Raw genomic sequence first — 14,071 nt, 5'->3', positions numbered from 1 at the left:
ATGCAGCAGTGTAACAGTATCAGAAGTCAGAAGACAAATCTGCAGACTTGAGGAAAGTAGATGGAAAAAAAAAAACAACCAAACCTCAGAGTTGACCATCTTCAAGCATAAACTGTGTTAATGCTAATCTATGAATAACATTCCCTTTTCTTGGCACTTCACTGAAAACATTTTTAGACATGAAATTTCTCCTCTTTCTAGTAGTATATTAATTATTGCCCCCCTACCTCAGTTTTCAGCAATATATAACCCAGCAACTTTCCAAATTCATTCTCAGGGCATGCAGTGCTTACCATTTCATACATTTAGTAAGAATCTTCGGTCCCTGATTATGCCACCTTACAAGTAATGAGGTACTTCATGCAGACAGCTGAGTAGCTCAGCTGTAAGCTGTTGGCAGTTTGAGGTAACACCAGCAAGAACAATTTGCATATTATATTCTATATCCAAGTGTTGTGGGTTTGGGATTTAAAATCATTTGAATCCTACTGAAGATGACCTTGCTCATTCAGCTGGCACTCACCTGCAGAATTCTGCTTGCCTCTAGAAATGTCTCAGACACATGATGTACATGCAATGCCAAAAGATGTAATTTTTTTAATTGAAGAGAATGGTTTTGGCAAAATAGTTTTCTTCTTGTTGGTATAATGTTTTTTTTTTCCTTGGTAAAAGGAGTATAAAGCTGTTTCATACTTTTTAATATTTTACTTCAGAAATAAGAAACTAAAAGTTGACCAGCAGAAATCACGTACTCATTGCCAAACTTGATGGCAATGCTGATTTCTTTACATTATTATAAAAACATAATTAGCTCATTTAAGTTGGATTTAAAATCAAGCCTTTAATGAAATAGAGGCTTAATTCTAGTAGAATTGCAAGAGATTTAAGTAACTTAAAGTCACTTAAAGGGATTAAAATTTTCTTTAGAGTTCTGGCATTGGGATGGTTTTTTGGTAAGGACAAGCTCAATTTTGGTAATTAATTCAGAAACTGCCTTCTCATATTCACAGAAGAAGCCCTTCTAGATTAACAGTAGGAAATAAAGAAAAATCACCTGACTCCTTCTTCCTGCCTAACATGGCAAGTAAGCTCAGGATCTGTGAGTCACTAAAACAAAAGACATTTCACTTTTTCCCCACAACCATGTCTAAGGTATTTCATCAACCAAAAGATGCCTTACTCTACGACTGAGGAGATTAGATCAGCTGGTGATGAGCTTAAAAGAAAACCTCAGTCCCTGCTGTAGGAGGTGAGATCTATGCCACTCAAGCTCCTGGGAGATTATCTATTGAGACATTCACTATAGGGATTAGATATATTTATTAATTAAAAAGAAGTTTGTGAAGACTCTGACCCCAAGGGTTTGTTCTCTTCTCAGGAGAACATATTTTTGAGTTTGAAAGAAAGTGTTGGGAAAATATCATATTGGAAACCCACTGAGAATTAAAAAACTTCTGGTGTCTTGTTGTCAAAAATCTGGAGGATGGTTGTTCTGTTACCGTGTCTGTGTATCCACAATCTCTCAAGCTTCTTGCTTTGTCAGGAGCTATTGAGCCTTCATTCAGGAAGACAGACCTAAATACTGCCCCTTACTATGCCTCTATGGTTAGCTGTGTTTGATCTCTTAAGAAACATAGTTCTGGACAAATAAGCTCTGAAACAGGGAGAAATAGAGCTGCCTAACTAGGCCCAGTCCAGGGATGCAGAAGCAGGGCTGCTTTCCCTCTGCATCACTGCACAGTATGAGCTAGTCAGGGGGCTGGGGGTAATTCAACACTGTGTTGTCCTTTGCACTCCATACCTACCCTTATCCCTTTCCAAACCACAAAAAGAGGCAAGGCACAACACAGGAAGAAAGGGAAGGTAATTTCCTTATTTTCCTCTAGCTTTATCTAGCCACATCAAGACTTGAAATCCCTGTGAAAACCATCAGCTCTATGCAATTAGAAAACATTTTGACTAGAGAAATTGCTGTAATCCTTAAATGTTGCATGATTCTGAGCGAAAAAAATGTTTTTAAAACACTTGTACACTGTCTTCCCTGCCTAATTCACAAACCTGCCATCCATTCTTCTTGCACTACTGCAGTTGACATCACTTTTTCAGACATGACTGATCTTATTCTTCACTCAACCAAAACCCCCATAGATTTTATAATTAGGCCTAGCCATATGAAACATTGCATTTCTAGATTTCTTTGAAATACCTCACGTGATAAGAGTTTTAACTCTTCTCCTGACAATGATGCATGATGTGATGATCCCATGGACCAGCAATGACTGCTATTCTCACTGTCAACATAGGTTGCAATGGTAAAATCCAAATGGAGGCAAAAGGACACAGAGCATTTAAACAGACTTTTGCCCTTCACCTTTCCAGCTTTCTTCTTTCATCCACATTCAAATATTGTGAAATCATAGTTTTACACATAAAGAAGAACTGGCTTTTCTTCCGCCTTTCCATATGGACGCTTAAAATGGAACAAATATTCCAATGAACAATATATCCTCAACTTTGATTTCCTATGTCAATATTTTGCATTGATGATTTTTTTTTCAGTTTGCATTTTCTGTGGTTTTTGCTGTTAACAGAAATACCAGTTATGGATGTGTTTAGGGAAGTTTTAGGCTTGGTTTAGGCTCCACATCCTCAACAAGGACTCCTAAATATCAGCTCTCTTTTATTTCTGCTGTTTTCTTAAAGCCTGGTTCTGAGGTACTGATGTACTGGCTACTTCCTTCATCTTTCCCCTATTCTTTCACCTACCATAAAATGTTGTTTTTACTATTTTTGTGGATTTTAACTACTATAACATTTACCTCATCAAATATCATTTTACATATCAAAAATATGCTGTAGAGCAGATAGATGGAAGTTACTTGTAATATAGTGTAACTCAGAGTTTTAAGAATGTATTCATAATATGTAAAATACTTTATAATATTCTTTTTCCATAGTTTCAGTATGATAGCTTTCAGTGAAATAATACATCGCAGTCAAAACTGATTAAAAGAAATTTTCACTGTTGTGGAGCTTATTTGTTGGTTTTGGATTTTGTCCTTTAGTTGTACCCCTCCTCCTGTTTCAGTTTCTTGCGCTTCTGTTTTCCCCAGAGACTTCCATCTTCTACACTCCTATTACTATCCTTCTCCAATTATTGTTTTGTGCTCCCTTTACACATATTTAGGCTGCAAAATTTTTCATTATCCATCTGGGATAAAATATTTCAAGACCTCTGGAATGTTACTTTAAAGCTTGGTGGCAATACTACTACTTAGGAAATTATACATCTCTGTTTCACACACTTACAACTGTATCAGTATTTTACCTGAAGGGTATAGCAGGATCTCCCTGTATTGGAGATCATCAGCATTTACAGGTATTCAGCTCAGCTTATCAGACAGGCATTGACCAAATGAGAACACACAGCAGGAGTCAAGTTGGACAGAATTAGAGTGGCTGCAAGACCAGAAGGCATTTGGTACATCACAGTTCCCTAGGGTGGTACCAGCAATCAAGGGATCAATGGGATTCTCCTTTATTACCACTGCTGTGATTGAAAGGAGATGGCCTTGATGAGAGAGCAGCTGAGAGTGGAGCCCAGCATAACAAGGCTTGTAGCAGTAAAAACAGGGCATCTCTGAGAGAGAGAGTCTGGTTGTAATTAGAAAAACTTATGATAATTGGAATGTTGAAAAACTTGGGTTTCCAAGGTTACATTACTTAATGCACCACTTCTTGTGTCACCTGAGCATTTAACCTAGATCCAAGAATGTTGCAGTGTTAAGTGTTGTAGCTGTTAAGGCTCAGGATTCCCATCCAGTTTAAAAGACAAATATGCCTTAAAGCATGATCTAAGCTGACCTCTATGCTATGGATGGGTAGTTCTCAAAAACAGGAACGAAATTCCCAACCCCACCTGAAACTGTAGGACATAAAAATAGACATGAACCAATCTGTGGAGCTCACAGGGGCCTTGCACCATTGCCTTTGTGCTAGAAAATAACTTCTAACCATTCAGTCATGCAATTTTTTTCCCTCACGTTCCTCATTAACATTGATATAGTTAGGTCTTAACTGTTTTCTATATCAAAGAACAATCTTATCAGGAATATTATTTAGAAAAACCCCACACAGAGCTACTCTAACCTGACAGTTTTGCATTTTGGACATTCTTCACTTGGACAGAAAACAATGGGCATCACCAAGCTACAGTGACTGCAAACCCTTTCATCTGTCAGGCTTTCCCACCTTGATGCACAGTGGGGCACTGCAACAATAAATCCTACCTTACTAAACCCCCCCTACTGAAAAGGATTTGCTGAGGGGGTTATTTAACATTTAAAGGAGCACGGGAGAGTAGAGATATTTTACAATATTCATAACCACCTATTTACAACATGTGTGGGTCATTAAAATGTCTAGTGTTGCAACAATTACTAATATTTATGTGGTTATATAATGTTGTTTAATGTATTTACTATTATTCGCCCTTTCATTAATCTCTTATGCAAGGCTCTTAAAAATATAAGCATGTAAACCAGTCTTGCAATTAAATCTGCATTAATCAACAAAGGAATTATAACTGCATTATGATGCTGCACTGAGTTTCGTGTCAAAAGAGGAAGGGGATGCGGTGATGGGGAGCACAAAACAACCAAAAAAAAAATCAAAAGGTAGAGAACAAGAAGGGCTGTTCACGAACAACGCTCTGTAAAACACCACAAAACACTCTCTGCCCAAAGCTCTGCTTGAACTAAAACTCTCATTCTCTGTTTTTGGTTGCAAGGCCTCCACAGGGTTTTCACAGCCGGGCTGCCACAGCCTACTTGTGATTCACGAGCCATGACTACTGCTCTGCTCACCACTTGCAGGCAGGGAGAAGTAATCCTTCTCTCTCCATCCTTGTGTAAAAGATGGTCCACAATAACAAAACAACACAACATATTCCAGGGTATGCTCCCGTGGAAACAGGTTTGCAACTCAGTAATAACTGTTTGCTGTGCACCACAATGCAGCTTCCCCTTGAGCTCACAAACTGAAAACAACTACACTTGTATTGTCAGGTATTGAAAACAAAACAACAGCCTTTTATCTGATGATTCAAAGTATATCCCATCATCTACACTCGAAAGGTTTAAGAAGCCACACTAGAATTATCTCTGACTGAAGACCCTGGACTGAGTGTTTGTTAGGGTGCACGCATGGTGTCCAAATAATTTTGCACATATGCACCACAAAAGCAGTGGAACTGAGCACTAACTAAAGTTTTAGCACTTTTATAATTATTGGAGCTTTTTGAGAGGGAGAAATTAAGGTAAAATTTCTCCAGGTTTCTTTCAGAGGATTCAACACATTTGGAAAGTTCCATACCAGAACACACAGTCCTCACGCATATTTTTTCTCATCTCTGTGTTTGCTTTTTTCATTTTGGTTTCGGTTTAAGGTTTGTAAAACAGATTAGAGAAGCTGAGCTAGAAGTATAATAGGGGACCAGATGGACAATTTCCCTTGAGCACAAGAATCCATGTGGTCCTCCATGCGCTCTTCTCAGTTTAGCTGCATCTTGTGGCTGTGCTGTGAGTGAACTGGTAACCTGCTCTTACTGACTTTATGTAATAGTTGATAGTAAAAGGAATAAATCAAATGCTTGTTAAACACTGAAATTACTTAGATAAATGTGGCATAATGCTACTTATTTTGGAGGTGTGATGTGTAATAAAGTACTGCTAAATGCAGAAAACCTGGTAGGCTCATCACTTAGGATCATGGTGATAGGCATCTCAGATAGATCACAGAGAATATATTGTAATCAAGTATCAAGGCAGCATCACAAACATCAGGATGCCATGCAGAGATTAATGTCTAGGGCTTTTTTTGGCTTCTCTTAATAGAAGACTTGTCCAGCCTCCAGCTGTTAACATTTATACACCGCTGGCTCAGGACTTTAACTGTTTATTAGACAGCTGAAACAGGATGCACTACATGAATACACTCAGAGGACAAACACATATTAGAAAACATCTCTAAATAATAACAATTAGAGATGTTAATAGATATTCTTTGTGCTTTACAAGCTACCCTTTTCACTCATGGCATTGCAATTGTTATCCATAATATTGGTTTGCTGCTGTTAATTATATAAAGGTCAGATTGTTTTATCAATAGATTGATTATAGAAAAGGATTCCATTTCTAAGGGAAAAATTCTTCTAGTTCTGAATAAAACCTGATGAAACTGTAAAAAAATACTGTAATTCAGGAATTTGGAGTAGATACTTCCCCCATGTAAGAGAAGTGGGCATCTTAGAATGACAAAACACTAGTCTTTCTTCTTTCTGGGCGCATGACTATTATTAAAGATAATTTTAAAGGATATTTTTTAATCTTTTATATATGTAACATGCTTTTTTAAAACCTGCAGTCTGCTTTTTTGGTGATGCACCTATATAGTGAGCACAGGAGATCCTCAGTAGGGATATCTGACTTTTAGACAATAACCAACACAAAGAAGAGTAAAAGATACGTACTTTGCAGGAAAATGGCAATCTCTAAGGTGCAAAAGAAGAGCCAGTGATCTCTAAGCAGTGGAAGACTGCTTCAGGGGTTTAGCAATGAGGGGAAAAAAACCCAAATCTCTTCTGAGCTGCTGTTTCAAACCCAGCCCAATCAGGAGTGACAATCAGGAGTCTTTATTTGCCCCTTGCCTCCGTGCAATGAGTTTATCATGGCAGTTCAATTTTCCATGGACAATTATCAATATTACTAAGTAAACATGTCACTTCTGCCCTATTTGAGCAAACAGGAGAACAAACCCAGATTAAAATCATACTAATAACTCCCAGCAAAAGGTGACTCTTCCATGACTAAAACCCTTTGATAGGGAAGAATGAGGGAACTTACAGTGCCACTGCATATGTTGGATCTCTACTGTACTTCTTATTAATACAAGACATCTCTGCAGAGTCATTAAACCAGCACCATTCTAATTATACACCAGTGATTAAGCAGATGTGACACTGAGCGAGGAAAATGTTTGATTAATGATCCAGGTGTATGACTTTGGAAGATTACATTTAGCAGTGTGAATTAGGGGGCAGGCAAGCTTACAGGAAGAGGACAGCATTTGATTTCAGCCTGCCTCTGTAATGTTATGATTTCCTGTTAGGACTGTTGGCCACTGTGTCAACAGACAACTCAGTGCAGAACATTTCCCACTGCTGTCTTCCAAACATACACCAACAAACTTATCGAACCTTCTGCTCTGTTTTCAGCTTTTTATTATACTTCCATATGAATACTTGCTGGAATTCACTTTATTTAATTCTAACACTCTAAGCTTTTGACTGTGTAAAGAGAGGACTTTTGCAGGAAAGAACACACTTAGCTTTTTGTTTATCTCTGTTCCACTCATAATTGTTAAATGGTTGCTGGAATATTATCTACTTTGTTTTAGTTTCCCATATTTCTAATTAACAGTAGATATCTAATGTCTAGAGCTCACTCAGTTTGTGTGAGTTCAGGATAAGTCAGTTCCATGAAGAGCCCAGAGAAGAGCAACTTTGCAAAAAGAGGTGACACTCAGATTATGAAGCAGCCTGTCCACACCAATCCAGTGTTACGTGGCAAGGCTGGTTTAGCATAATGGCCTGAATAGCTTGTCATGCTGGCATTACACTTTACATCACATGAGCCAAATAACTGCAACCAAAAGTATATGAATTAATCTGTAAGGAAACTTAAGTCTTGTAATTAAAGCCCTGTTTAATAGCCAGGGGTGCCCAGGCAGCTGCTTGCATTCAAGATATACACTAAAGGCAGTGCATAGGCCTGACACAGTTAATCCTCTACCTGGCCAGGCAAGCGCTCACACACACACACTCAAATACATGGATAAGAGAGAAAGTGCTTCTGCACTACTTTGTAGTTTGTACTTCACAGAGATTCACCTTTTCACCCACTTTTAATTGTGTCTGACAGCCTTTTTTGGGCTAAGAGGTACCCTGAGACACATCCCAGCATATGGAAAGGTCCAGCTCACAGAAAGGGAGCCACACACACACCCCATTAAAATACAATTCTCTCCTCCCTTCTCCTTCATCTTTACACGGACCTAGGAAGTCAGCATCAAGTTCTTTCTCCTGAACTTCTACTCTCCTCTTTCTTGTTTGAGAAGTTAGAAGTAAAGGTCACCCGAGGCTTTATGCTTTGAAAAGAAGAATCTCTATCAGCAAAGGCCAAGAACAGACCAGGAATAAAATCAGCATTTGCCAAAGACTGCTGATGAAAAGAAGTCATCCTTTAGGGTCTGCAGGTGCAAAAGATTTTACTAAATTAAAAATACAGGGATTAACAATAACAGCCAGTGGTCTGTATGGAGTATTTATGAGGAAAGATTGATGAGCCACATGATTATGCTGCAAAACCCTGATAAATGAGAATTATAGGGTAGAATATGTAGTATCCCTGAGAACAACAGTGTTAAACAAAACAAAATTAAGTGAAGAGTACAGTATGAAAGCACTCCTTAGCAATTACTGCTAGTCAGAAAGATATGCAAAACCCTCACGTACATACTATTTTCTGGTCAAGAGGAATAATCCCCAATCATCTAGTTTTCCATTAAAGCACAGAGGAACAACTAAACCAGAGATTAACGTAACTAGGAAATACATTTTTCTTTGCATCTTCAATTGCTTTAAGGAAAATATTCCTATGAATTTTGAACGTTTTTCCCCTTTTCTAACAGTGAAAAACTCTCAACACTTGGAGTAGCATTCCCCCATTTTATGAAATCTCCTATTCTAATAGAGATCAGGCAGATTCATCAGTGCATACACCAAGCATGAGCCTTCAAATGGCCTGAACAAAGCACAGACTACAATCGATAGAAAATCCTCCAACATCTTGGTTATTTATATGTAGGTTGGATAAAACAACAAATAATTTCACTCAGAAATCATTCACTGAGACAGGAATGGATTATACTTTTCATTTATATACAATCTAGTCTAGGTTATAAGCATATCTTCTGTACCATCTACATATTGTATTTTCTCCCTCCTATTACAGGAAAAATCTTAGCAAACTTCCATTTAGAAAGAAGTAAATAATATATATATTACTTACAAAAGTTGTATTTTCCAATAATAATGTAGTTGTATTTGTTTCAACATTCAATTCAACAACATGTCCATTCCTGTTTTTATACACCACTGCTGTATCTGCAACAACAAAGGCATAAACAGTTAGGAAACACATTGAGTCTTTAATATACCTGTGGAGAAAAACAGTATGTTAAATTAATTAGAATGTCTTTATTACAATACACATACAAGACAGAACTTTTGTCAATTTGCTTCATGAGCTTCAAAAATACCAATTTATGCCCTATAGCATGCTCATCCAAAAATTTCATTTAAATGGAAACCTTTTCTGTGGCAAAAACATGTTCAGTGGGATAGGATTGTTTTGAATGAAGTCACATCTTGACCATAAAGTTGCTCTCACCTAGATATCACTGTCATTCTGACACCAAGGTCCAAGCATATTCACTTTGAAAAGGGCCATGAACTTAAGTAAAGTTTTGCAAAGAAAAAAAAGCTTTTGCTGGATATCGTATTTACATATCTCCTTAGATGTGATTTTTCTAACAAAACTTCTACTCTTTTGTATTTTTGACTGGATTGAAAAAGTTATGACTATCTGAAGACAGTCCACATTCTGTGTGATTAGTGCTGAGCCACAGAATACCAGATTGCCACATAAGCTGAATGTTGGCAAAGGAGAGTTAAAGGTAAGTAGGTCCATTTGTAAAACATTTAAAACACTGTGGGATGAACTGTAGCAATTTTTTCCTTCTACCACTCCATTTATAATTTCTCATGATAAACATAACTTAATACCACTTAAGAACAAAAACAAAAAACAAACAAACGAAATTAATTGTGACTCTTATGAAAAAGGCTTTGTATCTGTTCATATCAATACCTGTAAAATTACCAAGAAATACACAAATGCTATATAAGCCTTGATTTTCAAAAAAGAGGTTCCAAATTTCCCACTATTTCTAACAAAAGATTGAATAGATTGAGTGCTGATCTTTCATGTTATTTAAAACCCATGTGAAAGATTTATATTTAATGAAATGATTTTATTATAACAATGTAGAAAGCATGAGGAAGGCTCTAAATTAAGCCTAAAGGAAACACAAAAGAACTTTACTAAACCTCAGTAATGTCTGAGAAATTCATTACAGATCTCTGAATTTTATGAAGTGGGAAGTAAACAAGACTGGAGAAAGAAGTTATGCTATCATAAAAAATATGCTTTGCTTTGCTTATTTGGAAAAATGTAGCTGTATTTTAATTGACTCCACAGAAACTCGAGATATACAGCACTAGTGAATGTCCTCTGGTATGTTCTGTAAAACTAATGAAGCCTCATTTGAAGAGCTTATTAAACTATTCTAGGACCATGGTTGGGAAGTGGGGTGGGATTGATGGAGTTTAGGACAGTATTATTAGAGCTGTTGTTTAGGAAGGCAAATTAGATTGTGAACTGTGGAATTAACAGCATCTTCTTTTAAAGAAAAAGGTTTCAAATATACGTTTTGAGTAAAAAGAAATGGCACTTTGTATGAAGTTATTTGGTTTCAGGTTACTAATTACACAACATTATAGTTTTTGCAACTTCTTTTAGGAACCCTCACACCAAAAATCTCCACTGACGTTGCACCACGGTACTAAGAAGTTCTATAGAAAAAATAGTTGTCTGGCCAGAGAGCTGTCCCCAGTTCTGATTAAACCATGATGTGAGAAATGGCACATATAACCCAGAGACACTGAACAGCTGTCAATTACTTGAACAGCCATGTAAAAGCAGCGCTCTGAACAATGTATCTTTGCTCCATACCTGAGACTAATGTGCTACCCAAATCCAAATGAGTATCAGAATGTTACTCCTTTTCATTTATCTACTTTTCTATGTGCCATTTGACCAGCAGGATTTATAGCATCATGCTTCAGTAAATAATCCTATCAAAACCGTTTTACTAAAATAAAGAACTTTCCCTTAAAATTCCTAACAGGACCATAGATAAAACACACAGTCCTAAGGCTCCTGCAAGTCCTGCACACCGTGCAAAACAGCATTTGAAATAGCAAATACTGTGAAGGACATAAATTAAAGCCTTTCTTCTCAAGTTAGAAGAAAATGTATTCAAACAGCCAAGAAAACAGAGTCAGACTGGACACTAATTATATCTCTCTCTGAATTTGGGTTTTCATCTCTTTTGGATTCAGTAGTCAACTCCTGAAGTGCGTAAATTAAATGAACGATTGCAAAATGCATGGAGTTTCTCAAATAAAAGGTTATGTCAAAGTCCCATGCAAGCACTGAGCATAAATACAGTCTTCAAAAGTAATCACAGTAATTAATATGGAATTCTAATCCCAACCAGTGACTTGTCAGGCTTGATACTGTGATAGTTATCACAACATAATGATGATATATCAAACGTAAATAAGAGCTATCAATGTGGGTTTTTTTTAAATTTTTGTTCCCTAGAGTTAAAAAGTCTACAAAAGAAAACAATACCTAGTCCTTAGCATTATCCATTTGCACAGCTGACGAATTTGTTTTCTTTATTATCATGGTGTCTTCACCACAAAGAGGTTCAGGGATCCTTGACACTTCACAAAGCCATTCAGAGAAGTAGAGTTCTTACTTCAAAGAAATTCTTATTTAATTTGAAACAAAGAGTAGTATCATGTGAAAACTTCTTGGCTGGGCACAAATTGCAGCACTGAAGAGCCACATTATCAATCTAAGGACATCACTAGAATAGAAAGCATTCTGCCTTGAGCAAAGGAGAACGTGGGAAGCCTCTGTAAAGATGTGTTATCATGTCACCAGCCCTCAATGATGTACACAAAAACAGTCTTTAAAACAACTGATTGAAAGTTTCCTAATTGTAACAGTTCTCAAATTTCTGAAATGTTTGGAAACTCTAGAGCATTAGATGACTGCTAAATTCATTCTATTTTACTAAAAGTGAAGACAGGCAACTAAGGGTCTGTACATTAGTTATCCTGACATCATTTTAAATAAAAAAATGGCACAACAAAACCAGGATTCTTCCTACAAAAATAGTGGCTAGCAAAATAATTAATACTTGATAGGACTTTACAAACATAGATCTTGTAAAACAAATTTGGCAGTGTTATATTTGATAGAGATGGCTATGCCTGGTCTTCTTCCAGGATATGATTTATGACATCTAAAGTTTACATTAAACAGAATTAATGGGAAACACATTAGGAAGATTAAAAACAGTATAACCAAAAAAAAAAAAATAAAGAGGAAGATAGGGTACTCCTACCAAATGTTCTGTCTCACCTGGTTAACCATTAATTATTGTAGATGTAAGAACTGAAGAGCAGAGACAGAATAAAAATCTTATGGGCTCACACAGATAAATACTATGCTACATGTTCTCCACTCAGTATCATGGTAAAGAGTTGACACAATTCTCCAGCATAAGTGGATGTCAAGTCCTGAGGTGATCTTGCCTCTGCACACACCACTGGTGAGGTTGGCACTACTGTAAAATGTCCAGTTCCTGGAATGCACACTGCAGGAATGGGAAATGGGTAAAGAGGAAAGCTAAGGGATTGTCACTGTAATGCTGGATCAGAAGTCAAACACAGAAATGCAAGGTTGGGTGGGCTAAAATTCTTCAAAGACATCTAGGTCATATATACATATACATATATATAGTTAGGGAAAAGTTGATGACAGGTATGGAGGTTGTGATGTGCAGAAGAGCTCAGCAAAGGAGATGACAGAATCAGCCTTGGGACATTTTCTCTTTAAGATATGCTTTAGATTTTTATGTCAAGAATTAGTTCAGTCTAAATGTGGCAAAAAACATAAAGGGCTGAGTTTGGATGGCTGTTGCAATTTCTTCTGGCTTGGAATCATCTGCAGATTTAACTCAGTCTATTGATTTTCTCATCCCTTTCTGCAATGAATCTTTGGGAATGCAGGACTGTCTGCACAATATAACTCATGTTTGTGGCTCTGGGCTAAGGTAATTTTAATAAAAAATCTCAAACCTTGGGGTTTTTTAGCTAGCTGACTGTGGGACTAAGGGATGTTTGTTTTTCCTTCTGATGCATAACGTGTCTCCTTTTTGTGCCTCCAGCTCCACTTTCCTATAAACTATCACATATTGATCTCAGCAGCAGGTGGGATACTGGGTCCAGTTAGTGCTGCAGCTTCATTCAGATAATCTGTGTAGGTGTTATGATGCTCAAAGGTAGAGAATGCAAATTCCACAAATCTCAGAAGAGAAACTTTTCCCAGGCAGACAAAATGGACTACTACTGCAGACTGTGAAGGAGGTCTGCCTAGTGGACACAGAGCTCTGCAGTCCAACTTGATGCTCAAAAGATTCTCTACAACTTATTTGGCTTTCAAAAAGAATGCAACATTAAATATTACATGAAAACAAACTCTAAAACAAAATTCTGTAATTATTAAAGCATAATAATTGTACCTGAGTCAGCAACATAAATATTACTTCCTTTTTACAGAATTAAATTAGCTGCAGAGCCAACAATGATTTATTTTATCATGGTGAGGCTAAATGTCCAAATTTCCATGCAATTTTATGTTTTTAAAAGTAAGTATTTTTTATCATGTGCTCTATGTCTAGGCAAAGAACAATGCTGAAATGATTAATCCATACAATTTAAATCATAATTTGGATTTATATATGAATACCATAAATATAGCCCTCAGTGATGCAACTATAAATGGCATCATCATAATCTCAAGTGCTTTTTTTAAATGAAAGCAGCATTACCTATAAATAGCTTCATTAACACTATTGTTCCTGGTTTAGGTTCAACACTGGTAAAGGTTCTGCTCAAGAACAGGATATGTGTTGGCAGGAACTGCAGCTCTATACTGTGCCTGGCCTAATATATATTGTTCCATGGAATGTCAAACTACAGGCAAATGATCACAAAATGCAAAGAAAACAATGCAAAACTTTTCATACTTGA

At 36.8% G+C, this 14,071-nt stretch overlaps 1 protein-coding gene across 1 annotated transcript in view; it reads right to left on the bottom strand.

Moving 5' to 3' along the window:
- Window positions 1-14,071, bottom strand: part of DPP10 (dipeptidyl peptidase like 10) — a 213,218-nt gene that overhangs the window by 128,217 nt on the left and 70,930 nt on the right. The window contains exon 3 of the mRNA XM_008922956.2: window positions 9,129-9,223. Within this exon, the coding sequence (XP_008921204.1) occupies window positions 9,129-9,223 (95 nt within the window). The remainder of the gene's footprint in view (window positions 1-9,128; window positions 9,224-14,071) is intronic.

Source organism: Manacus vitellinus, unplaced genomic scaffold (assembly GCF_001715985.3).
Source record: "Manacus vitellinus isolate BGI_N305 unplaced genomic scaffold, ASM171598v3 scaffold_22_pilon, whole genome shotgun sequence".
Classification (NCBI taxonomy): Eukaryota; Metazoa; Chordata; class Aves; order Passeriformes; family Pipridae; genus Manacus; species Manacus vitellinus.
The sequence above is the reverse complement of the archived record's forward strand: the minus strand, read 5'-3'. Positions and strand labels throughout refer to the sequence as shown.